Genomic DNA, 25,795 nt, shown 5'->3' on the forward strand with positions numbered 1-25,795 from the left:
AAGACCTTCATAACCTGGATCGTATCCCATCTAGAGCTAGGGATGAAAAAAAAACAGAGAGAGATGGACGAATCATCTTCTGCACACAAAATAATAATAATAATAATAATAACAACTCCTCAAATCATAATCATTAGTCACTGCGAAATCTTGTAAATCTGATTCTTTATTATCTTCATATCTAGATGATGAACACAGTAAAAGAATCTATACCAAGAAGATATACTAGCCAGGATTGCCCCAAAAAAAAAAAGTATAGCAAGGAGCCAAGGACTAAATCAAAATCCATTTTTCTTTTTATTTTTTTGGACCAAGGCCTGAATCAAAACCAACGAGCATAAGTGTCTGCCACATGACAAGCAAAGCCAGCCACTGACAATGTTGGTTTCTTGGGCCAAAAAAAAAAAAAAAAAAAAAAGAATGTGAAAACAGAGCATAAGGGATTAACTACATGAGAAGAAAAAATAATACTCCTCCAGTCCTTAATATAGAATCTAATTGTTGAGTTGGTTTTAGTCTTAAATATAAAACCCATTTCTCATATTTATCAATTTTCTCCAAACTATCCCTATAGATACTCCCTCAACCATAATCAAATAAAAGAGGGAGATGGGGTATTAAGAAAGATGATTATGGTGTTTTAGGAAAAATGTGTCACTTTTCTTATAATTAACCAACTTACCTAACTTCCTTAATTTAATCAAATTAGTTAAATGAATCTTATATTAAGGACCCGAGGAGTAATAAGAACAGCTAGTTGAGAGCATAAAGAAGAACAGCTCACTGTCTGCAGAATTAATCTACAGAACTCACAAGAAGAACGAGCAGTCCTTCAGAACAATCCTATATAACAAGAAAATATAGTTCGTAAATCTTACATCAGAATTCCACATAACAAAAAAATGTAGTTCCTGAAACCCCAGCGATTCTATGTGTATATATATATATAAACTAAGAGCGAGCTTTCTTGGGCAAAACCCACTTGCCGTTGATCCAATCCTGATGAACCCGAAGCAGAGAGGAAGGGTAAGCGATCTCCTCGTCCGTGGTCCAGAAATACACAAAATAACCGTCGGGGCCATCTTTTCGGGTGATAACGCCGACCCACCACCCGTCCTTGTCGAACACATCGACCTTCTGCTTAACGGAGAACCGGCGAACAGGGATGGCCGGAGGCAGAGGACGAAGCTCCTTAGGGTACACAGTCTCAGTCAGAAATTTGGACTCGTCGTCTTCCAGCAAGGTCTGGTACTGGACGATGTAGAGCCCATTGTCGAGGTAAGAAACCACCTTCGCTTCGAAGTAGGATCCATGAAATCCTTCTTCCTTGACAGAGACCTCCACGCCCTGCCCTCTGCCATAGCTGGTTTTCTTGATCGGAGGCCGCATCGTTTCTTTCCCGGGATTCGAGAAGATAGATGAATGATCGAAACTGGATGAAGAGAATACTTGGGGTACGAAAGAAACAGGGGGTGGCCGTTTGGAAATATTTATAGGCAAATTAAAAACAGGAAAGCGTAACAGAGTTTTTTTTTTGTTTTTTGTGGGCACTGGATGATGATTCATTATTATTATTTTGCCAGTGGATAATTACTCATTATCTATTTTTCAAAAAAGGCAACTTGTGAAAGTGAAATATAGGCCCGACTCAGAAGTCTTTTTAATTTTAATCAAATCTCACTTTGGATTTCTTACTCTAATTGCCAATGTGCATCAAGTCATCATTAGTGTTCATAACAATATTCATTCAATATTAAGTATTAAATTTATAAGAAATGGTAAATATTTTATTTCTATTTTTATTATGAGATATAATTTGATAACATTTATACTATTATGAGAATTGGATAATTTTGACTCATGCTTTCCGGCGAAGGTGCATGTGCTTCGATTAATATTAATATCAATGTTTTTTTACCAGAAATATTAATATCAAATTCCATTCAATATTAAATATTAAATATAAAAAAATTATTATATACAAGTAATTACCCGTAAATACTTCAACTTAACTAGAGCGAATCTTTTTAATAAAATCATAGCTATCACATCACATCTCAAACTCTATCGGTCTATCTAATATGTCAAAGTAAAGTGAACAAAATGATTACTTTCCCAAAATATTAATTATTCTCTTGTTAGTTTTGATATTAGGATCAAATTCACTTGTTTATAATTTTAATATATTAATCTTTTTTTGGGGGTGAAATTCTAGTATTAATATTTAATAAAAAGCAACGTGGGTACATATTGTAATCATAATACTACATTCGGTCCTAATTATAAAGTTTTGTTTGTAAACTATAAACGATATCTTATAATTAGGACTAGAGATAATATAATGTTTGGATTAAAAAATTATTGGTAAATAAATAGAGTTTGATTCATCCCCCAAGAAAAAAAAAACCTTGTGATAAATTATATCTTTCAAATTGCGTTATTTATGAGCTTGAATATCGATATCTATATTGAAAGGAAAGGTCAACCACAGCTTGAATCCTCTCAATCTAGTAATGACATTTTTTTGGGGGGGGGGGGGTTGTCTTGTTGGCTATAAAATTGGAACATCAATTTAATTACATTGTATCTTTTGTATAGCTATAAAATTGCCAATTATTGGGTGTGTATTTGGTTTCTGGTTGCCAAACCTTTGTTTTCCTAACACCATGCATTTTACTACTCAAATCTATTGTAGTTTTAATATGTTGTGTTTTGAGTTTTTTTAAACACATTTTTTCGATGCCAACTGTTTTCTCCCAACATGAATAGATGATCTGTTAGAATGACATATGATAATTAAAATCGACTTTAAAAAAAAAAAACTCTCCACTCATCAGAATAAATTCACACACCCATTACAAGGAATTTAATTTAACATGCAACCTTTTTACTCTCTCCATCTCTTATTATAAGATTCAATTTTTTTACTAAGTCTGTCCCTTTTTATAAGATTTTTTTTTAGTTTGTCTGGACATTTAATGCATTGTTACCTATTTTACCTCTAATTTAATACATTTAATACATTCTCTTTCTTCATTTATCTCACTATTACTCTCTCATATTTACTTATTTATATATAGGGGTATATTTGAAAAAGAATTACATTTGTTACATATTAATTGCTTTTAACTAATTTTAACTAATTTTTTAAAATACGTAATTTAATTAAAAAGATTTTATAATAAGGGAGGGAGCAGTACTTAAGTTACATTTAAGGAGATATTTGGTGTTAATACTGTGTTAGAGCCAAGTGACTTTGGCTACAATCAACTTTTATTATTTATCAATAACCTTTTTTCAAGTTGCATGGGATTGGTTGAGTTAAGTTACAGAACCCGAGATATATGCTCTGTTTTGTTTTGTTTGACTGTTTTTTTGCCCTTTGCCATCTTGTTTGACTGTTGTATATATGGTATCTAGCTAGCCGTTTTACTCATTTGAATACAATTTATTTTGCGAGTTATTTGGATTTATTTTGCCGCGCTTGGATTATATTAAAAAGGAACAGACAAAAACAATTATGCTTAATTAAAAATAATAATAAAATTTACCAGAAAGTATTATTCACTTGTAAAAAAAAATAGTGAATGTTTAATTCGTTTTAAAAAATAGAAATCTCATTGTAAATCAATTGATCTATCAAATCAAATATATATATATATATATTTAGCTACCCAACAAACATTAAGATGCTCTCATAAAAAAACAAAAATTAACCTGTAAAAATCTTATATTTTGAATAATTAATAAATTCTGAACTCTCCGGTTCTCGAAAATCAAAATCAAATAATCTGATCAATGATTAATCACCCCCAAGAAAGAACCGCAATTAGAAATTAAAGATCACACTAACTTGAAACACAAGAAATATCCAACTAACACAAACTACTGCCTCCAAAACGTTAGGGAAAGATCTCTAAAGAAATCTAAACTAAAAAAGGATTCAGATAGTGAATCGAATCAAGAACTGCTCGAAACCACTACAGCAAAACCCAGTCATCTCCACCAATCCACTCTTGATGAACCCTAAGCTCACCGGAATGGAACTCAACGTCACAGTCCACGGGATTCCAGTAACAGTAAACAAAATAGCAATCGGGGTCGGAGTCTTTTCTTCCGGTGATCTTAGTGAGCCACCAACCTTCCTCGTCGTGAGCATCCACAATTTGGTTCACAGAAAACCCAGTGGTTGAAATGTGAATGGATGTCGGCAGAGGGCGAAGATCATTAGGGCAAACGGTTTCTCTGCGAAAGCTGTAATTTTCTTCGTCGTTTAACAGTGCGTTGTACTCGACGATGTAGGACCCATTGGCCAGACGACAGATTACGGTAGCTTCATAGTAAGAGCCTGGAGGCTTGTTGATGACTTCGACGACTTCACCGGCGGAGAAGCTCTTGGGTGCGACGGAAACTGCAGAAGGAGGCATGGACGGAGAGGAAGAAGTAGAAGGATAGGGGCCGATTCCCATTGATACAGAGACAAGAAGGAGGGTTTTGGAGTTTCAGAAGTGAGGAAGAGTGGAAGACGATATATTGCTTTGTGAATGGATTAGGAAAAGTTGAAGTTATTGCAGAATGAATTAATTAGAGTCGTAATTGAAGAAGGATGAAATAGGAAAGTATGATTCTTCATTAATCATTATTAGGAAAGTATATGTAGATTTTCAAATCAAATAATGATTCTTCATTATTAGTTGTTCAATAAAAGGAAAGTAGTTAATATTCGACAACACAATAATGGAATTTAATATATTATAATAATTTTTATTTGACATATTTTTATTTATAACCTACTTCTATTGAACACGTGAACAATTAGGGTGATAAAGTTATGATTAAAACGGACTGTATCAAAAACAAAAATACCCCAAGTTTCATTCAAATAAAACCACACTAAAATTTAAAGTAAGAAACAATTTTTGGGAAAAAAATAAAATAAACAAAATAAAACTGATAAGGATATATACCTTGGATTAGCTTCAATATCAGCAGTTCGGAATTTGTTTCTTTGCTACACACCGCTCGTTGCAGCTGGCACTTATGATTTATAACTACTTTCAACTGTCGTACAAACAAACGCTAAAAAAATTAGAGAGAGGGTCAGATGACGAAAAGAATCAAAACTTGAAACCTCTAGGGCAAAACCCAGCATCCACCAATCCAATCTTGATGAACCCTAAGCCCAGAAGAATGGAACCCAAGGTCACGGTCCACGACGTCACAGTAAACATAATCGTAATCGGACTATCGGAGCCTCTTCTTGCGGTGACGGTCGTGATCCGCCAGTCCTCATTATCGCAAGCGTCCAGCATTTGGTTCAGAGAGAAGCCGGCTGGTGAAACGACGAGCGGCGGCAGAATTGGACGGAGATTAGTGTTAGAGTTTTAGTGTGTGTGAGTGTGTCAAAAGCAGTTTTATAGTACTCAAGATTGAGAAAACCTTAGTATGTAGTAAGATGTGAGTTTGAGCTAATAAAATAGCTATGAAAAGAAGTCTTTAAATTGATAATTAGAAATGACCGTTGAAGCATTTATATATCTTAATTAGTCAATTTTATTCTTTCATAAACCATATTCAATAGCTTTAAAATGTTTTAATTCACTTTAATTAATTGTTTAAAAACTGTCTTTTTAAGTATCATTAAAACCATACTTAATCACCATTATATGGTAGCCCAACGGTCACATATTATTTGCTTATAAAAGGCAATGTGTGGTGTATAGTCTGAGCAGGTTGAGTTCTACCCCAAGCTCTCCTCTTCTCTCTCTTCTCCTGAGTTTCAAATTTCTGCTGATTTGTCATTTTGCTCTACGTAGGAAGGGTTTGTTTAATCTTGGGAATCCTAAGAAGTGCTGCCTTTTATTTTAACTTGTGTAGTGGAATAACTCTAAAGGACAGTGTCCTTGAACACAACCCGAATCATGTTTTTTTTGTTATTTTTGCAGGTGTTGCCAGCAGTTAGTAGGGTAAACCGTCAGTTGTGAGGAAACTGTAACTGTCGCCGTCCAAGAGTGTGTTGTACTTGGCGACGTAGGAGCCGTTGTCGGAGACGTGAGAGATGACGGTGGCTTCATAAGAAGAACCTGGAGGATTGTTGACGACTCCGACTTGCCCAACAAAGAAGCGGTGGGTTCTGGTGGAAGATGCAAATGGAAAAGAAGGAGGAGAAAGACAGGTGATCCCCATTGATACGCAGAGACGTACCCACGGAAGGTTTTTGAGAACTGAGGAAGACTTTGTTTTGCTTTAATTATTACTCAGTGATCTTAAAATATTTTGAGTTAGTTTGGGAGTTGTTTCTAAAAGTAAGTTCTTCTTCCAATTTATCTTCTTAAATTTTTTATTTTTTACTAAATTATTCTTATTAATGGCACATGTTAAGAAAATTTCCATTTATAAGTAATTATAAAGTACATGATTTTTAAAGTTAATAGTTTAAAAACGACTAAGACAATACATATTTTTTTACAAATGACTAATTGAACTAAATTTTTTAATTTCTATAAATTAATTATCTGCTTCTTATCAAGCCATAACTATTTTGACAAATATGAGTTTGAGCGGTATTCCTTTGTTTTTGTTTTGATTGTTTTGGTGATATCAATGCCATGCATTTTCTAAGAATTTATTGAATTATGAATGATGAATTGGCGATACACGTAATAAAATATTTAACACGAATGATGGATATTAAAGTCGGAGAAATATATTAATTAAATTTGTCAGAAAGGGCTGTATCAAATTTTTAAATTAAAACGCATGATATAATTGAGAAGTAAGTATTTTAAGTATATCCTATACATTATTAAATAATGGTTAATGATTCAATCAATTAACAAACAAAAAAAAGGCCTGTTGTTCAGTCACTCAAATCTCATAGAAGAATGGTTTTCTAAAACTCATCTTAAGAAATAAAAATTATTGCATAATAAACACAATTGCGCGATCAGTCAAATTGGTTAATTGGGTATTGTATTTATTAGGCGGGTACACAGATGAATGAGGAATTCAGGATTAGACGGAGGGCATAAAAAGGAATCGAGATTATTTTTTCACATAAACGCTTAAAATTAAATCACTTAATACGTGTGCATCCTTGCTGCAATCTCCCCCTTCCAATCTGAGTGTCTTGCTTGTAAAGATGCAATAATTTTTAGTGATCATTTCAATTGTGAGAAGATCAGTTTGGAGACTGATTGTCTGGAATTATATAGGGCTGCTAGGAATGGTTCATCTTGTAATATACTCCTCCGGTCCTAATTATAAGACCCAATTGACTTATTTGAGGAGATTAAGGAAGTAAGTTAAGTTGGTTATTTATAATAAATAAGTGTTGTCATTCCTAAAATATCCTTGCTAATTAAGTATATTGGCTAAAACTATCATTATTAGAAGGATTATCTTGGGAAAAAATACATAAATATAAGAGATAAAATGGATTGGGGTCTTATAATTAGGACCAAATAAAAAGTCAAATTGGGTCTTATAATAAGGACCGGAGGAGTAGAATGGCAATGTACTGGTATTTTTGCCGACATTCTGGAACTTTTGAAGGCTAGGTCTCATGTTCAGCTCGCTGTGGTTTCAAGGAGTGGAAATAATGTTGCAGACTACTTAGCAGCTTGTGCAAAGAATGGGATGGTTTCCAATGGAATGCTTGTTACAGCACCATCTCATTTTCAACATATTTTAGAGAAGGATGCTCTTAATGTTGTAGAACTGCAGGCTTATGTATTTGATTTTAGTAGCAATGGTTGTATGGCTAATGGCAGTGTTAGTAGCCGTGTAGGTGTGGGATAATTTTCTGCCAACTCTCTTTCTCGGATCGTTCCTTTGTATTCTTTTATGAATGCATTGCTTTTGTTTTTTTTTTTTTTTTAAAAAAAACGTGTGCATCCTTTGTTCCAAAGCATAAGTCCAAGGGCCTGTTTGGGTGCTCCAAAACCGTGGTTTCAGAAGCACTTTTTCGCAAAACGAGGTAACCTCCTCCACATATTTACTTCGTAATCCGTAAAAGCACTTCTGAAACTATAGTTTGGTTTCTATCCAAACACTCCCCAAATCTATAATTTTTTTGGTTTAAAATATAAGCATTTTCTCAAGACTTTCCTCTTCTTTTTCCTAATTTACCAATGTGAGAGTTAATTAATGTTATTTAAGAATTTAGTAGGGGTAACTGTAAAAATTGTTGTAATTTTTTTTAACCCGATTAATTAATAAATTTGGTGAACGGGAGTTATATTTTGGACCTGAGGGAGTAATAATAATTTGAGTGCCTACTATTCAGCTCAAAAAAAAAAAAATTGAGTGCCTACAAGTCTACAACGTACCTGGCAATTAGCATTAATATGATGCGATCTTGTGTTCTCTTTTTAATAAAAAAGATAAAGAGATTTTTATAAGCATTTTATTTTCCCAACAAGAATTATTTAAATAAAAAAATGATAGAAAAATATCTATGGAATTTCAAAATGATAAATATGTGATTTTGACTTGTTAAGACAATTATAAGAATGGTCAATATAATTTTTTTTAAATTCAACACGTATTTTTTTTTAAAACTTAAATACAGAGCTGGGAAGGTAGACCTAATATCTAATAAGTTGATTCCCTAAGCCCACGAAAAAATTGGGTTGGTTTGGCAAAGACATGACCAATGAAGTAGGCATCTTTATCTTGCTCTCTGGCGTTGTTTGGTTGAAAAATAGACTATAATTTTAAAAATAATTTTATGATATATAAAGTAAGTATATAAGAGAAGTTTTATCATCACTTACATTTAGGAAAAACCAAACAACCCTGAGTTGACATTTTTAAAAGTAAAATTTAAATTCAATCTACGCATATATAACAAACTACTCATAATTAATATTGAATTATGGCTTTGTTTAATTATTGTTGTGTAATTGTATCAATATATTAAAGTTTGGGGATTTGAATATGTCTCTTTTCAAAAGCTTAAAAGTTTGGACATAGATGGTGGCAAAAAGAAAAAGAAAAGTGGTGACATAGATAATTATAAGTTTAATTTTTTTTATTTATCTATTTGAATGATATAAAAAAAGTTACCTGCTTAGGTTGATTTTTTTTGGTGCCATGCATAGATATCTTTTTATATGAAATACTGTCGGACAATAAATATAGTCACTTCTTTCAAATGGAGTTTAAACTTTGATATGTTATGTCGAGGGATTAAGATTTTCTACTAGACCCAACCCCGTTAATTAGCTGATTAGTTTTTGGTAACAACTTTAATAAATTCGGCCATAAAATACTAATTCACCAAAACCACGGCCCAAAAGAAAAAACCAAAACGTGATAGGCCCTTTCTTGGTCCAATTTTACTTAAAAGGCCGACATACTTAAGCTAGCATTTTTAAAAGGCCAAGGCCCAATTGAATATCCTATGTTTGTTTTCAAGCCCAATAACCCGTACATCCATATAAACGTTGATCTTTTTTGGGGCCAATAGGAGTCATAAAATTTTTTATCATTATCTAGTCACTAAATATTCGTATTAAAAATTTAATAATGTGATGTATAAATAAAAATTAAAGGAACTTTTTTTCCGGTCCTATAAATTGAATGTGAGGAGTATATAATTATTCTTAAAGTTAACCATTACTAGCATTTATATACTCCTCCAGTTATTAATATAGGATTCAATTGTTAAATTAGTTTTGATCTTAAATATAAGACTCATTTTTTATATTTATCATTTTTTTAAAATTATTTTTATGGATACTCCCCCAACCATAACCAACTAAAAAATAAAGAAAATGTATTAAGAAAGATGATTATGGTATTTTAGAAAAAACTTGTCACATTTCTTATAATTAACTAATTTATCTAACTTTTTTAATCTTAAATTAGTTAAATGGGCCTTAAATAACTACCATGCTATCCGCATCTTATCTAAAAATTATGAATACCGTGAGTTTTGATCTCAAAAACAAAAATCAAAATGTAATATTTTTCCCAAGAAAAATCAAAATGTAATCTGAAAAAAGGGAGTCTATTGATCGGATCACAAATTGAATCAGAATTCAAAATCTCTAGGGCAAAACCCATCGTCCCCCGATCCAGTCCTGATGAACCCGAAGCTGAGAAGAATGAACCATAACGTCACTGTCTCCGGCGACACAGCGAACAAAATAATAATTTGAGTCCCTTCTTCCGGTGACGGTAGTGGCCCACCAGGCCTCGTTTTCGTAGGCATCCACCTTTTGGTTCAGAGAAAACCCAGCGGCTGGAACATCGACGGGTGGCGGCTGGGGACGAAGGTCGTTAGGGTAAACCGTCTCGGTGAAGAAACTGTCATCACGAACGTCGTCGCTGTCGTCGTTTACCAGTATGTCGTACTCGACGACATAGGAACCATTGGAGAGGCGCGAGACTACAGTGGCTTCAAAGTAAGAGCCTGGAGGGTTGTTGGTGACTTCGACGGCTTGGCCAACAGAGAAATTGTCGGTTCTGGTGAGAGGCATGGATTGAGAAGAAGAAGGAGAAAGATGAGTGAATCCCATTGATGCAGAGACGCGAAGAAGGTTCGAGTTTTCAGATTATGTATTGTTTTGGTTATTACAATTATGCCTAAACTGAATGAACAAGGCCTATTTCAATCCAGAAATATATCAGACAAGACCGATCTGATTTGATCATGAGAGATTTTTCTCCAGATTTGCAGTAAGAACCATGGGTGCATGGCGATGTAATTTGTAGGTTTTTTTTCTCGCTGGGATGTATGATATTGAGGGTGGATTTTAGGATCGAGTTTGAACAGTGTAATGTAACGTTTTAATTTTTTATTAAAAATTTTTTTTTTCATGATTTATTTTAAGGAAGTTATCTTTATTTATTGTATATCATTGTCATTCAAGGAAAATTTAGATTTAATTAAGGGTTCAGTCCCAAAAAAAAAAAAAAAAGATTTAAGTGAGAATGGCAATTAAGGAAGCCACCTGTATTTATTTTTATATCGCTGTCATTCTCCCTGACCCTAAGATTAAAGTGACGTGTGGCAAAATTAGATCTGGAAAGAAATATGTGCAAATCCACGTAATTAAATAACTAATAAAACAATTTTAATTTTAATTTTAAAAAAAAGGCCATGCACTTGTACAGGTGAATGTACCTGCTTCAAAAATTTGCAGCCCAACAAACTATTTTGAAGGATTTAAGGACAACATGCTTATTGGTAAAATCTAAAAACTCGAATTGGACCTTGGAAGATTATGAAAATTACAAAGGAACAATTGCATATTGCTTGGGCCATGTTCCTCCTAGGCCCAACCCAAAAACAACAAGCCCAACAGACTTTGTTCTTATTTTAAGCTCTAAAATAATTCATTCGGAAGCAAAGCAATGGCTTCTAGAAAGTCCAAGCCATGGAACAGGTAGTGCAAGAGCTGGCCATGCTAGCATAATGACCACTTTAACACGATGCTTTTCATATTTTCTCTGATTTTAAATATAAAACATTTCTAATTATTTCGGCAACGCTTAAAAAAATAGTTAAATAATTAAAATGATTTTGGATGAAGTAGAAGCCAGACACAACACCACACTTTTTGGAATATTCAACATAGTGCATTATTTTTAATCAAACGCAATTCAATATTACTATATAAAATATGTAAAGCATCCCGTTAGCGTATGACTTGCTTCATGCTTTATACATATTCATATGTAAATCAATACCGACAATAAGATTTAAAAAAAAATCGCACTATTAATTACCTTAGGCATAGATATATGCATAATAAAAACATAAAACCATAGTAAGTTTAGAGTCTAAAAAATAAAAACACATTATAACAGACTAACACTACCACAGAGAAGGCAGTAGTATTATAAACAAATAAAACATAAAATTTCAACTAGAAGGCTCAAAAAACAACCCAACACATCAAAATTAGCCAAAATTTGAGTCCCATACATCAAATCATTTGCAACTGATTTACTCCTCCGGTCCTTAATATAGGACTCAATAGTTGAGTTGGTTTTAGCCCTAAATATAAGACCCATTTATTATATTTATCAATTTTCTCTAAATTACCCTTATAGATACTTCCTTAACCATAATCAAGTAGAAGAGAAAGAAGGGGTATTAAGAAAGATGACTATAGTATTTTAGAAAAAACGTGTCACATTTATTATAATTAACTAACTTATCTAACTTTCATAATCTAATCAAATTAGTTAAATAGGTCTTATATTAAGGATCGGAGGAGTATTATGTTTTTTTTTTAAAAAAAAGAGACTAAATGGGCACTATACTTTGTTGGACGTTGACAATCAGAAATGTATAACTGCAGTGAAGTCGGCTTAAAGCATTGAATAACTTGGGATCCCCTAAAGTCTCGCTTCTGCGCATGTGCATCAGTGCATTGCCTCTAGTAGTCAACTTAACGTTCCTTTATAATTATAACATAGCTTTTCAAAATTTAAATTTATTTTATTTTATTATATTTAATTCTTTTTTTTAAAAAATTAATTGGAACTATAATTTCCATGCAATTTTGCTATTACAGAGTGATTAAAATTGTATTTGTCCCTGTCATTTAGGATTGTAAAAAGGCTCATAAGTCACTAATTTAAGCTGATAATTAAGAGGTTTACTCAAGAAAAGACTCACAAGTCTGAAAAATCATATCACAGTTTATTCATACATCATGAAAAGTGTAACTCTTATTTCTTAAATTTCAAATAACATATGAGAAAACTGAGACTAACATGTAAGTCCGTTAATCATGTCCATACATGCCCTACATCCCTGCAAAGAGTATATGTTCAATTTATTCCTCCATTTTAAGCAGAGACAGAAAGTCAAAACCGCACAATTAATTATAATAATTAGAGGGTAATAAATTATTAAGTGAATGGATTATATATTAAAGCAAGGCAACGCATGTGCTTGCGCTTTCTCCTGCTCCCTCTTCTGTTTCTGATCCATCAACAAGGGCATCGATTGGACCCCTTTCCTTCAGCTCTCATTTTTATTTTCCTTCAAACTGCTAAAAGTCGGTGAGGTCAAGCCCTTATATTTAATTCATACTTCAAAAATAATGAAGCATCCTTAATCCCGAGGAAACAAGCCCCCTCTCCTATATATGCTGAGGCTCTTCTCCTCATAATAATCCACAACGCTCAAAAACCGTATCTGCAACAACTTCTCAGGAAACAATTCATCGCTACCAAAATCATGACGGTACATCAATAACAATTCTTAGTTTCATTTGGTTCTATATTTGTTCTATATATACATATATGCATGAGGAATTTTGTGAAACATTTTCTTATTCTTTCGCGTTCAGATCATAGAGATGAGAGTGCACATGGATTGCGCAGGATGTGAAAGCAAGGTCAAAAGTACACTTGAAAAGCTTAAAGGTATATATATAATCTGAGACGAACTTGAAGATGGGAGAACATACGCTTGATCGAGCATGATGATGAAAAATGGAAGCCCTAATTATATATGGATGATTGTGTGTTTGTTCAGGTGTGGACGAGGTGGAGATAGACATGAAGTTACAGAAGGTGACGGTGACGGGGTGGGCGGATCAGAAGAAAGTTCTGAAGGCGGTGAGAAAGACGGGGCGGAGGGCGGAGGTGTGGCAGCTGCCGTACACGACGGAGTTTCATGAAGGGCAATTCTTTCAGCAGCACCATTGTAATGGACCAGTGAACTTATACACCTCTCAGCCAAGTTCGTCCTATAACTACTACAAGCATGGCTATGATAGCTGCGATCCTCGTTATTATCAGTATCCTTCTCATTCTTCTGTCATTGGCCATCAAGCTGGTGCTGCTTTCAGTGACGACAACCCTCACGCCTGCTCCATTATGTGATCCTTCATCTTCCAGCCTCGTACTTTGAATCTCCAAAACTGATTAACGTTGCTTTCCATTTTACTTGATGATTTAATGCTGAAATAGGGATCAGTACCAGAATTAATCAATCTGCAGTACCTAGTTCTTCAGTTTCTGCATAGGGTAATTGTGAATGGTTTGTGTATATGTACCGCCTCTGTTTTTTAGTTTCAGCGGTGCGTACAACAATGTATCAAGGTCTTTGCTATTAATTGCACACACCAAAGTGAATTGTTGTTTTAGTTAATGTTCAGTTGATTGAATGGAAGGATCGATGAGAAACTTGTTTTGGTTAATTTTATCTGGGGGAGCAAATCACTACAAAATTTGCATGTGAAGGCTAGTTCTATAATGTGTTTGCAATTACTTTGGTATATGCTTTTAAGCATGTGAGTTTTCTTTTGAACCATCACGATTAACTTAAATTCAACTCTTCAATAATAATACCACCTCCTTACTCGGGATCAAAAGAGAAACAATCTGCGGGCGAAGAAAAACAATCTAATTATGGAGGATCAAGTTTAACAAATGTGACTATTTCTTCACAATGTGATAAATCAATTTTTAAATCTTTATTAGGTAGAATGCACAAAATTTAGTACCCTCCGAATATGCCTGTAATAGGAGGATGTAATAACTAATACTGCCATCGATCCTTAATATAAGACTTTATTTGACTTTTATTTTATTCCTAAATATAAAACTCTAATTTATTTTGTCTTTCATATTTATGTATTTTTTTTACTAAGGAAGTCTTTCTAATAATGATAGTTCTAACCAAGATATTTGATTAGCAAGGTTATTTTAGAAAAGACATTACCTATTCGTTACAAATAACTAACTTAACTTATTTCCTTAATCTCCTTAAATTAGTCAACTAGCTCTTATAATTAAGACCGGAAGTATTATAAAATAAGAAAACAATCAAATGGTTTTTCTGGTCTCTATTTTTTTTAGCAATTAAAAAGGGTAGGTACAAACAATTTGAAGCTATAGGCTGGACTAAATCCACGAACTTTCGCTTACGTAAGAGTATTAGGAGGTGTTTGGATAGAAACTAAACCATGGTTTCAGAAGTGCTTTTACGGTTTACGAAGCAAATATGTGGAGGAATTTGTCTCGTTTTATAGAAAAGTGCTTCTGAAACTATGATTTGGAGGTTACCAAACACCCCCTTAATGCCCTTGGGCTATTACGCTATTAGCGTTTTCCAAGTCTTCTTGCAAACAGCTATCCATAAAGAGCAAGAACCATTTTGGACATAAGAGAGTCCAATAAAACCCATTTTGTGAAGCCCAATTTGTGAGCCTAACTCCGACGAGAGGAATCTCAGAACGCCAACCGGACCCCACGCACGCCCACGCTCACAAAATGATGGCAATAATTGGCTGGTTGGTAGTTTTTTCCGTGATGATATCATCTTTTTTTTTTTTTTTAAATTGTTGGGACCAACTTCTGAATGATGATTTCGAAGCTAAGACTGAGGAGTTTTCCATACTTATTGACCTCACTATTCCTCTACATCTACGCCATAGCCCGTTATGTTGTCTCTTTCTATTGAACCCTTTATTATAATAATAATAACAACAACAATAATAACAACAACAATGCGGTTTCTCTGTTATAACTGCTACAATTATCTGTACAGGCGAACGGCTTTTTTTTTAATTTTCCCGTTTGTTTTTACCATTATATCAGTATTTTGGAAACTAATTTCACATATTATTTTTTTCAAAAAAATATATTTTAAAATGTAATATAAATATTAATGCTTTATTAATATCTGACTTCTAATTTAATTACTTCTCAAGCATTAAAGAGGGACTGTTTTGAGAATTTGAACATCATCAAGTCACATGACAGTAATTTTATTATTATTATTTCAGAACCCCTCTTATAATTTAATATAATATTGAAATAAAAAATGGAAATTCACCCATATTTATTAGACAGGAATTGCGTTCTGATCTTTCAATTTGGGCGGCTTCAAATCCTATTAATTTGTGTTAATGGTTGCTTTATAAGCATAGTGATCAATATGGGAACATCTTTCTTATATTCTCTCTTATAATTGAATAAGTGAATATCCTTATCTATTGATTAAAGAAAGCATTTAAATCGTGGACTAAAACATATCCAGTGAATAAACTTTGATGCTTGTGTATTTTGGGTCAACTTGATGCTTATATTTGAAGGAACCGAATTATTTTATTTTTAAAGATTAGTCCAAAGAATAATTAAAAAGATAAAAAAAGAAATAAAAGTCAAGCCAAGCGAAGCATATAAGACCTGGCCATCCAAGGTATCGGATGCGTGGACCGGACCAACCCGGTTCTTATCGACCCTACCCAAGAATCATATTCCTATTGGCCAAGGGCATAACGTGTCACGTTTCAATTCGTTCCACTTTTGAGTTTATTTGTTTGTCCGTTGACGTGGGCACCACTGATTGGTGTATATATCGTTTTTGTAATTATAATGATTTTGTAAGCGATCCATTTTTTTAAAAAAAAAAATATCAACAGAACTTCCGTAATTATTTACTACTGTTTCGTAAGAGTTCGTGTTCAAGCCTCATCAAAGAGATGAGAGTAATTAACAAAAACTCAGATGAAAACCGTTATAATAGGAGAAAAACATTTTATTTTACTTATAATATCCATCTATTATATTATGCTTAAATTTTTATTTTTTAAGGTAATTTTATTTTGCCTTATCTTCCCTACAAGCCTATGTTACTACCGAACATAAATGTCATGTTTTCAATAAATTTAGAGACAAAGTCAAAATTAATCGCTTCTTGTTGAAGTTTACCGTATTTCTACTTCCTTTTGCGAAAGAAAATAAGTAAAAAATTAATACGAAAAAATAAATCAAATGGAAGTTTAATTTCTTAAATTTTTATCTAATTTTTCAATAATATATAGTGCGTAGTTGGGTACAAATAAATTATAATTAAACATTTTGGCCAAGCTGTAGTTGAATTAATTAGTACTAATAGCATGATTATAGATTATATATCATTTTAAAAAAAACAAAATTAGGAATTGTTGCGGGGAATTTCGAGAAAGACAAGATGTGTGAAGATGGGGGAAAAAAAGAGGAAAAAGGAAGGGGGTATTTGACATTTCACACAAATCGGCTTTTTTGTTACGACAGCGACACTCTCTTTTTCAGTTGTCTCGCAGAGCTTCCAAAGGCCTCAGCTACAAGAACAAAGGGCTGAGATTTCGCTGAGCGGAGCCCCGATTGCCCGAATCCCCCAACCCTAATCTCCAGGAGATCGGCCATGGCTTCCTCCAAAGAGCGCGAGAATTTCGTGTATGTCGCCAAGCTTGCTGAGCAGGCCGAGCGATACGATGGTTAGGGCTTCATCTTAGTGTTTCTCCTTTATTTTGCTAATCGACTTGATTTTGGATCATATAATGTCTTCGTTTTGTTTTCTCATAGATTAAAGCTACGGGCTTTGCTTCGATTTCAGTCTGATGAGTGTATATCCGTCTGCTTTTTTCCACCTCCCTCTTTGTCACTATGAAGCTTGATCCCGTTTAATTCTCTGCTAATTTCGTCCTGTGGTTTTGTTTTGATGCTTCAAATTTGGTGTTGAGTAGTAATTTGATTTGGATATGGTTGTTTTTAATTGAAAGTCGTGGGAAATCTAACTCTAAAACTTTTTTCTGAGATTTGAGTTTTTCGCCTTTGAGTTAGGTAATGGGAGTCCAATTCAATCATCCATCGGTCCAAGCAGGACTTTTTTTATTTTTTTGGGTTGAAAAAAATTCGTCAGATTTGGTTACTTCGATGAAACTTGCGGAATGTTTTTGAGCAACTTCCCTGAACAATACACCAATTAGTTTATCTAGGCTAAAAGGTTTAAATTATCCTGGGAAGTCTTTTAAGTTTTATAACCTCAACAAACAGAGCTTTAGTTTCAGCCTGAACTGACCTCAACAAACAGAGCTTCGGTTTCAGCCTGAACTGCTTTAAATTCCTTGGAAGCGTGGGATTTTGGGGAACTGCATGTAGGTTTTGGCATGACACTTGAAGTATTTCTGTTATAACAAGTATTTTTGCCAACGAATTTTCTTTTTTCTCCCCCTATCAGCAGGGAGTGCGTTTGGGTATGTTTATTTTGACTTCAGATTTCGGCGGTTAACTTGTAACTTACAAATTTTGACTTACAATATATTGTTCCTGCCTCCATTTGTAACAGAGATGGTGGATGCTATGAAGAAGGTTGCAAATCTAGATGTTGAGCTGACCGTTGAAGAGAGAAATTTACTTTCTGTTGGTTACAAGAATGTAATTGGTGCTCGCAGAGCATCATGGAGGATACTGTCCTCAATAGAGCAAAAAGAAGAAACAAAAGGGAATGAAGTAAATGCCAGACGGATTAAGGAATATAGGCACAAAGTTGAAGCAGAGCTTTCAAACATCTGTAATGATGTTATGACGGTGATTGATGAGCACCTCATACCTTCTGCTACTGTTGGTGAATCAACTGTGTTTTTCTATAAGATGTGAGCGCTCATGCCTCATTCCCTCCTGAATATGTTAGTGTATTATAATTTGTTTCCTATAGGAAAATTATGGCATGTTTCTGGTTGCAGGAAAGGGGATTATTATCGTTATCTTGCAGAATTCAAATCAGGCAACGAAAAGAAAGAGGCTGCTGATCAGTCTATGAAAGCATATGAGTGCAATTCAAATTCTCTGATCTATTATGTTTGCGTTTTACATGATAGTATATATTATTATTTGCTGAGTTCAGTTAAGGTAAGTTATACCTGTTTAATATTGCTCAGAACCATGAGAAATTTTTCTTATTTTCCCCCCATTTTGGTTGTGTCCTTTATTCCATTTATCTTCAACCAGTGATATGGTTTTGTTCCATTGTAGGCTGCTACCGCAGCAGCAGAGGCTGAATTGCCCCCGACGCACCCCATCCGATTGGGGCTGGCTCTAAATTTCTCAGTTTTCTACTATGAGATCATGAATTCACCTGAAAGGTTTGTGGATATGATTTCTTTCTGTAATGCTACTTAGGGTGTGTTTGGCAAGCACCCCAAACCATGGTTTGGAAAAAATGTTAGCCAAACACCCTTAAAAAAATCAAAACCATGGTTTGGATTCAAAACCATGGTTTTGAGAAAAGCAGAAATTTTTTACTTTTGGAGGTAAAGGGGGAGAGTGTGAGAGCCTATAGGATATGTATCTTGTTGTTTTTCTTATAAACATATTTTTTATAATATATTTAATCTTATATCTTATAAATATATATATACATATTAATTATTTATTAATTATATTACTCTCTCCGTTCCTTATTATAAGAGACATTTGATGTTTATGGCATGTTCCTATATATAAGAGACATTTACAAGTTGTTTCTACTTTTATGTGTTGATTTACTATTTTACCCATATTTATTATCTCCAACTCACACTCTCTCTCCCTCTCACTTCTCTTTCTTTTAATAATTTAATTATTCTCTCTCATGTTCTCTCTCCTTATTAATGAGGGCATTTTTGGAAAAAATTATACTTTTTACACATTAATTGTTCTTAACTAATTTTAACTATTTTTTTTTATCAACGTATTTCGGTTATTTGTCTCTTATAATAAGGAACAGAGGGAGTATTTTATATATTATTAATATATGTTAATAAAAAATATATTATTAACAATTTTATTCCTTCAAATTAAAATATATCATAAAATATATTTTTTCTATAATTATCATATTAATTTATGCCAATTTGTATATATAAAAAGTACTTCTAATAACAACTATCCAAACACTCACACTTCTCAAAATCACTTTTTCACAAAATCTATTATTTCCAAAATCTATTTTTTTCAGAATATATTCTCCAGAAGCTATTCTCCAAACCATGGTTTGGTTTCATCCAAACACACTCTTAATGTTATTGTGTTTCATGTGGGATATTGTGTTTTTTATTCTTCCAGGGCCTGTCATCTTGCGAAGCAAGCTTTTGATGAAGCTATCTCTGAGCTTGACACCTTGAATGAGGAGTCATACAAAGATAGCACATTGATCATGCAGCTTCTCAGGGACAACCTTACCCTTTGGACTTCTGACATCCCAGAAGATGGAGGTGATCGATTTGAAAGGCCTATAATTCACTCTTCTTTTCTTTTTTTTTTTTTTTTTTCTTTTTCTTTTTCATTCTTTTTATTTCCAATTTATTGATTAAATTTCTGAAATCATCTATTATGCTTTAATTATCGTAGCTTTTTGATGTCCTTCAGTTGCTTGAAAGTGCTAGCATGCATATACATTCCTTATCTTTTAGGTAGTGTTTATCATTTGATCTGCCTTGTATTCTTTATAGTCATAAAGTATCTGTTATGTTCATGTTCCGAAAAAGCGCTTTGTCAAGTCTGTGCTCCACATGCCTTTGACATACGTGGTGGAACACTTGGAAGAAACCACTGAACTCTTCAGATTTGGCCGCACTTGTTTTGTGTTAGTTTCCATGATTCTTAGCTTCTGCCGTTGGTTGGAAATCAAATATATAAAGATACACTGTTGTTGAAGTTTTGATATCTGCCAAGAGTTTCACACGTGCATCACGTGGTCAGTCCTTTTAGAGCTTTGATTGAGGCTCTTATAAATGCGGGTAAAACCTGAATATAGTAGATTAGTCTGCAAACTGTGAGTTATCCTCCCTTGTTTTGTTAAAAAGCTGGGTTCTGTAAATTTTCAAATGATGATGCTCTGAGATGAATTAAGTTTATGAAATATTAATGGACACTTATTTTGGTAGAGAATCTAGATAATTGACAGTTTTCAGGGAGGAATCTGAGTTAGTTTTTAACATTTCCTTGTGATGATAAACTATTCATCATTCGCTGATATCTGATTGAGGACCTAGCGTTATGGGAATCTCATTCCTTTTTGTAAAGCGCAGTTTTTGTCTGACCAATTAGTACGAGGATCTTTTTCTGTTTGGCATTACTTATCTAGCACTCTGAGTTTTCTGTTCCTGCTGCTACAGAAGATGCCCAGAAAGTGAATGGCACTGCCAAGGTTGGCGGAGGCGAGGATGCAGAGGTGAGTAATTTCTTTGTTCATGGCAGTTATCATTGATCGTTCTGTTTGATTGCTCTAATTTACTTATCTATCTCATTTCATCTGTGCAGTGAGGAGGATGGGAGGTAGCACCGTTAAAGAGTTGATGTGTTCGGGGTGAGACGTGAGGGCCGCCGTTAACTCATCTGTGTATTAGCTAGTGATAGGGTCCCGATTTTTATTTTTATTTATTTTTCCTTTTTTTTTTTTAAATGTTTCTTGTCGATTGGCCACACTTCCCAACGGGGGAAAACTTTGTGCCTTATTATGGTCTGTTCCTTTCTGTGTGGTGTTTGAAAATGGCCTATTTCATCCCCCCAAAGCTTTTCCTCCTTTTCCGTGGGAGGGTTTATTGAGAAGAATTGTTTATGCTGTATTTCTTGTACCAATGGAAAATGCTGCAGCCGTATATGGGCCTGCTGCTATTGAAGATTCTTCCGTAATACTTTTACCGTGTTACCGTGTTTTTAATCTCAATCCCTAGGATTCTTAGGTAGATTTATTTTACTAAAAATAGGTGCCAAGTTAACAATAACAAATGATCGCTAAGCAAGTCATTAGAGGATGTGTTTGACGGTTAGCACATTTACACGATCATAAGGAAATTGTCAAAGCATTTTTAATATATGTCAACGGAAGAGGAAGAAGTGAAGGACCTTGATACTATAAAAGACAAGAGTCCAAAGGTGGAGTCCGAGGCTCCAGGCTCTCGGTGGTCTACGATTAGGTTGCATGTGGTGTCATTAAAGAGAGAAAGAAAAGTAGTTATAGTGAACATGGGTTTTAAGCGCGCTCTTATTCCTGTTTCATGTGATTCAGTAAAAAAAAATAGAAATTCCATTATTTCTAAATTGATTCATATTATTCGATGAAGAATGAGAGCAAATAGTGGGATATTTTCTATAAATGGGGAAAGTTAAAATGCTTGGGGGTGAGAACAGTGCTGGCACTACGTGAAGCCACTGGAATGGTAGTCTCGGTCCTCATCGCCAATCTCTATCTTTGATGTAGAGTTCGTACGTCGCCAGTAAACAAATTCATTGTTCTTTTTGGTAGCCTGGCATGGAACAAATAGCAATTCAGGGGGTGCCAATTCAAACCCTTCAGGAATTTAAATTCACAAGCTTCAAAGAAGTTAAATTCCTTGTTCTCTTTCTTGGTGAATATTCACATGAAATTTTAAGCAAGACCATAGAGACAGACGCACTGAAGCTGACTAACTAGTCTTCTACTTTCTTAGTACTCATTAAGCCATGCTAAGAATATCCGCAATTGAACTTCATGTGCCACGCCCATGATACCCATATGACTTGTCTGGTGTAAATAAAGACCAATAATAGCTAGCATTCTTAGCTAGGGCAATTTTCATTTGGATAAAATTTAAGTAAAATTCTGTAATATTCATTAAGTAGCTTAATCACGCCGTAAGACACCCGCAAGTATACAAATTATTCATGTCACTGAGACCAAATCAAATAGTTAAATCATATACCTAACTTCAATTCCCTTTGAGCTTGACCACCGGGACATGGAAATAATATTGATATAAAGTTGTGGATGCATTCTCCAGCTACTATGTAATCCAACTTTTTTCCAAGCAAAATAATAAGGAAAAAGTCAAAAAGGTACAAATTAACAATGGAAACATCTAGCAACAGCATTATGAGTAGAAATTGAAGTACATGCAGGGGGGGGGGGGGAACGAACCATCACATTCAATTAGAGGCGAGCGAGACGGCCGAATCCATGGTCGAAGCACAGTCAAGAGCATCACAGCCATTGATCCTCTTGCGCTTGTTCGCCATTTTCGGGGCTCGCCGGCCATTTTGGGAAGCTTTAGGGAGGACGCCACTGATTTTATTAGCGTCCATTGACTTTTCCGAAGTCTTGGTTCGAGAACTGCTCTGCAAGTGTTTGGTGACTTGCGGTTTCTGCTCAAGAGGGAGGGAGTTCTCTGGGCAAGAACTGAGGGTGTAAACAGAGGTAACACAGCACTCTTGCCAGCCTAGTTCGTTGAGATCAGCGATTACGTCCTCCAATGGGAGAGTCGCGGAGGCAGACACCCTCTGGTTGAGTGTGGATCTCGGCAAATCCATTAGATCAAGCGTATTCACGGCATCCACCAACACTTTCTGTGAAATCAATTAGAAATTCAATAATCGAGGACTACCATTTTTCTGCATGATATTTCAGTTTGAATTTCTTAAAAAGTAGTTAAGTAAACAGAAAACCAGTAACATTTCTTTCATTGCCATTTTCTCGGCAGCCAAACAGAGACTCAAAACCAGCATGTGCAAAGAGCGAGTGTATGACCTTGGTCTGTCCGTACAGTTTCTTGAAGCCATGGATATAGATGATCTGCAAAATGAAGCAAATGTCGTGGATGAATAACTTTCAAATTGAACTCGGAAATAGACAAGGAATTAATCAATGAATAATAATAAAGAAATAAATAAATAGGAGGAAAGGAAAACCTGGTTGAGAAGGTTTATATTGAGATCAACCGTTTTAAGGGAGCGGCGGAAATCGAGGTAGTCCTCCAGAGATAACTTGTCTTTCTTCCCCTGTCGTTTTCTGGAGCTAGTCTTGCTCGGTTGCGTTTGAGTTTGGATCTGCGTCTGCGATTGCGGCTCCATTGTCGTTCACTGCAGCTCTGAGTGAAAACAAAAGAAGTGAAAACTGAGGAAGGCATACAAGGGAGGGAAATCAAAAATGAATGTGGCCTATTCATAAGCCCTTCCGTGTCACGTGAGTTCGTTGAGTTTGTTACATCTTTTTTAAATATATATATTTTTTTCCTTTGTCGTAATTAGTTTGTAATCTCCTGCGTTCCCCTCCTTCGTAGGTATGACTAGTAGTAATTAATAATGGAAGCCATAACTTTTTGGTAAAATAATTTCCTTTGGCCAAAAATTGTTTTTTGGTGAAATAATAATTGATAACAATGAAATAAAACACAACTTATTCAACAAGCGCTTAAAATATGAATTGAACCACTCTTCAAAGAATATGGAATTAATGAGTATAATTGTAATAAGTTTAGGCATTTGGCCTTGCCTTTTTACGTCATAATAGTATGGATAGTGACAAGAAGTGCCCAATTATAATTCTCCAAAAATTCTAAACTATTCCATATTTCTTAAATTTATTATAAACATTTTAAACTCTCCAACATAAACAGCGGAAATCCGTTCTGTTTGGATTGAAAGAAAAGTGAAGAAAATAAGAGAAAAAAATACTAGTTAAAAACTTTTAAAAATAATAAAAAAGTCTTTATCGTTTTAGAAAGTTTTCTTCCTAATTTTTTCCCCCATCCAAACAAAAAGGGGTAGGGTTTGGATTCAAGTTTAAAATCTTTCTTCTATGATAGTCTCTCACTCCATTGTTAGCAGCTGAGACTCGGATTAAGTTTTGTTGGTAAAGGGAGAAGGAAAAAGAAAAGAGGGGCCACTGGGGAGGAGATAGTAATTTCAGAAAAAGAAAATGGTGAGACCCACAATATAATTTTTATTATGGTTTATAATTTTATGCAAATGCCATGCATACCTGACGTGTAGAGCAAGAAAGAGGTGGTACGCTCAGAGGACCAAGAAGGTCCTCCAATATTATCAAATACTAGCTTGATGACAAATAATTGCCCCCAGCCAAGCCTCCTAGTCATTTTCTTCCCCCATCTCTTTTCTCTGTCTCACTCTTAAGTAGCAGTACAGACCGGACAATAATTAATATTCGACACTTTTTACAGCCTTTTCCCTTCCTGCCATGCCCATGTTCCTAATTCACAATTTTTTCCTGTTCATTTTTGGATAACAACAACGTAGCCTTACTCCCTTAGGTGAGATTTGCTAGATTGATCGACACGTTAAACTCTCCTAACTGTCAAATTTTAGATAGATTGTTAATCAAAAAATCTCAGATATTGTATTGTTCTTTTTTGGACAATTTGATATACCCTTTAAATATATTTATTGTTTTGATCTGAGTTTTGAGTTATTGCTGTGATAAAGTTGGCACGAGGATGATGCAAAATAGTAGGAAAGAAAGAAAAGGAAGAAACAAGATATACATTTATGATTGAAAACCTAATTAACAAGACGCTGATTTTTCCCTGAGGTTTATCTGCCTAGAGCTCTGAAAAATTTATGTGCACTTTGTGTACCAGGGCAAAAACTGACCCTCCTGATCTTTCTGAACTGAAGAGGGCAGGGTTTGGCCAGTCCGCCTACATATGACTGCAAAAAAATTAAAGGGTATACATTATGGAAGCTAGAGATTACAACAGTTCCTCACAGAGTCCTCCAATAACTGATGACTCGGCCTTATCATCTCCATCACCTTCTCTCCATTTGCATATATTCTGAAGGTCGGCACAGTTCTTATGCTCTCAGCTTTTCCTACACTTGTACAGTCTTCCAAATCCACCTGAAAATTGATTTTGGATCAAGTTAAGAAGGACCAAGTGTAATTGGCGTATAAGATAACCACCTAAACACATTTTGGACATCACGTTTGTGTGTGACAAGACATGATTCTTCAAATTTTATGAAATAATAATGCGTATATCTTGGTTGTTTTCTGTGTCAGTGTGTTAGCATCAATGTCTATACTTCTCAGAAAGGCATAAATTAGTGTTTTACCTTGATGAATTTAACATCTGGGTATCGAATGCAGAGCGTATTTATGAAGGGGGATATTTCTTGACATCGTTCATTAGATGCCTTCTTGAAATGAACCACTGAGATACCTGAAAATTGAGGTTTTTGGCTTTACACAAAACCAACGAGGCAAGAGAAATGCTGCACTAAAACTACTGGGGAGAAAAAA

General features: G+C 34.4%; 6 protein-coding genes and 1 long non-coding RNA gene across 10 annotated transcripts; 2 read left to right on the forward strand and 5 right to left on the reverse strand.

The window, feature by feature from the left end:
* Positions 1–768: 768 nt before the first annotated feature.
* LOC114762361 (DUF724 domain-containing protein 3-like) lies at positions 769–1,450 on the reverse strand. The gene has a single exon (XM_028951828.1). The coding sequence runs from the start codon at positions 1,387–1,389 to the stop codon at positions 952–954; it is 438 nt and encodes a 145-aa protein (XP_028807661.1). The 5' UTR covers positions 1,390–1,450; the 3' UTR covers positions 769–951.
* Positions 1,451–3,980: 2,530 nt separating this feature from the next.
* LOC114762413 (DUF724 domain-containing protein 6-like) lies at positions 3,981–4,469 on the reverse strand. Its single transcript, XM_028951887.1, has one exon. The coding sequence runs from the start codon at positions 4,467–4,469 to the stop codon at positions 3,981–3,983; it is 489 nt and encodes a 162-aa protein (XP_028807720.1).
* Positions 4,470–10,055: 5,586 nt separating this feature from the next.
* Positions 10,056–10,526, reverse strand: LOC114762414 (DUF724 domain-containing protein 6-like). Its single transcript, XM_028951888.1, has one exon. It carries the CDS (start codon positions 10,524–10,526, stop codon positions 10,056–10,058), a length of 471 nt encoding a protein of 156 aa, XP_028807721.1.
* Positions 10,527–13,141: 2,615 nt separating this feature from the next.
* LOC114762367 (heavy metal-associated isoprenylated plant protein 28-like) lies at positions 13,142–14,171 on the forward strand. Its single transcript, XM_028951834.1, has 3 exons — positions 13,142–13,210; positions 13,317–13,392; positions 13,505–14,171. The coding sequence occupies exons 1-3, from the start codon at positions 13,205–13,207 to the stop codon at positions 13,852–13,854; spliced, it is 432 nt and encodes a 143-aa protein (XP_028807667.1). The 5' UTR covers positions 13,142–13,204; the 3' UTR covers positions 13,855–14,171.
* Positions 14,172–17,049: 2,878 nt separating this feature from the next.
* On the forward strand, positions 17,050–21,162 carry LOC114762429 (14-3-3-like protein D). The gene is made up of 7 exons (XM_028951914.1): positions 17,050–17,237; positions 18,089–18,395; positions 18,486–18,600; positions 18,775–18,884; positions 19,846–19,994; positions 20,898–20,953; positions 21,043–21,162. Exons 1-7 carry the CDS (start codon positions 17,165–17,167, stop codon positions 21,043–21,045), a joined length of 813 nt encoding a protein of 270 aa, XP_028807747.1. The 5' UTR covers positions 17,050–17,164; the 3' UTR covers positions 21,046–21,162.
* A 740-nt stretch (positions 21,163–21,902) lies between these two features.
* Positions 21,903–23,399, reverse strand: LOC114762428 (uncharacterized). 4 transcript variants are annotated; one of them, XR_003742246.1, is made up of 4 exons: positions 23,285–23,398; positions 22,679–23,103; positions 22,464–22,557; positions 21,903–22,028 (listed from the first exon to the last, which is right to left on the reverse strand). XR_003742246.1 is itself a non-coding variant. In XM_028951913.1 (3 exons), exons 1-2 carry the CDS (start codon positions 23,260–23,262, stop codon positions 22,687–22,689), a joined length of 477 nt encoding a protein of 158 aa, XP_028807746.1. In that variant the 5' UTR covers positions 23,263–23,282; the 3' UTR covers positions 21,903–22,028; positions 22,679–22,686. The 4 variants fall into 4 exon arrangements, 2 of the variants coding, with proteins under 2 accessions (XP_028807746.1, XP_028807745.1); XM_028951913.1 differs by lacking the exons at positions 22,464–22,557; positions 23,285–23,398 and adding an exon at positions 23,203–23,282; XR_003742245.1 differs by lacking the exons at positions 21,903–22,028; positions 22,464–22,557 and having other exon boundaries at positions 22,559–23,103; positions 23,285–23,399.
* A 1,616-nt stretch (positions 23,400–25,015) lies between these two features.
* On the reverse strand, positions 25,016–25,752 carry LOC114762430 (uncharacterized). Its single transcript, XR_003742247.1, has 2 exons — positions 25,609–25,752; positions 25,016–25,393 (listed from the first exon to the last, which is right to left on the reverse strand). It is a non-coding gene; the product is annotated as an uncharacterized LOC114762430 (long non-coding RNA).
* Positions 25,753–25,795: the final 43 nt, after the last annotated feature.

This window comes from Neltuma alba, unplaced genomic scaffold, assembly GCF_004799145.2.
Source record: "Neltuma alba isolate B1F8T4 unplaced genomic scaffold, ASM479914v2 tig00011214_pilon, whole genome shotgun sequence".
Taxonomy (NCBI): Eukaryota; Viridiplantae; Streptophyta; class Magnoliopsida; order Fabales; family Fabaceae; genus Neltuma; species Neltuma alba.

Bases quoted from the DNA above. Each gene is read 5' to 3' on its own strand.
- LOC114762361 (XM_028951828.1), bottom strand. From the start codon at position 1,389: ATGCGGCCTCCGATCAAGAAAACCAGCTATGGCAGAGGGCAGGGCGTG.
- LOC114762413 (XM_028951887.1), bottom strand. From the start codon at position 4,469: ATGGGAATCGGCCCCTATCCTTCTACTTCTTCCTCTCCGTCCATGCCT.
- LOC114762367 (XM_028951834.1), top strand. The intron at 13,393-13,504 runs GTATATATATAA...GTGTTTGTTCAG, and splicing joins TACACTTGAAAAGCTTAAAG to GTGTGGACGAGGTGGAGATA.
- LOC114762428 (XM_028951913.1), bottom strand. From the start codon at position 23,262: ATGCTGGTTTTGAGTCTCTGTTTGGCTGCCGAGAAAATGGCAATGAAA. The intron at 23,104-23,202 runs GTTTTCTGTTTA...TTGATTTCACAG, and splicing joins CAATGAAAGAAATGTTACTG to AAAGTGTTGGTGGATGCCGT.
- LOC114762429 (XM_028951914.1), top strand. From the start codon at position 17,165: ATGGCTTCCTCCAAAGAGCGCGAGAATTTCGTGTATGTCGCCAAGCTT. The intron at 17,238-18,088 runs GTTAGGGCTTCA...CATTTGTAACAG, and splicing joins GCAGGCCGAGCGATACGATG to AGATGGTGGATGCTATGAAG. The intron at 18,601-18,774 runs GTTTGCGTTTTA...GTTCCATTGTAG, and splicing joins CAAATTCTCTGATCTATTAT to GCTGCTACCGCAGCAGCAGA.
- LOC114762414 (XM_028951888.1), bottom strand. From the start codon at position 10,526: ATGGGATTCACTCATCTTTCTCCTTCTTCTTCTCAATCCATGCCTCTC.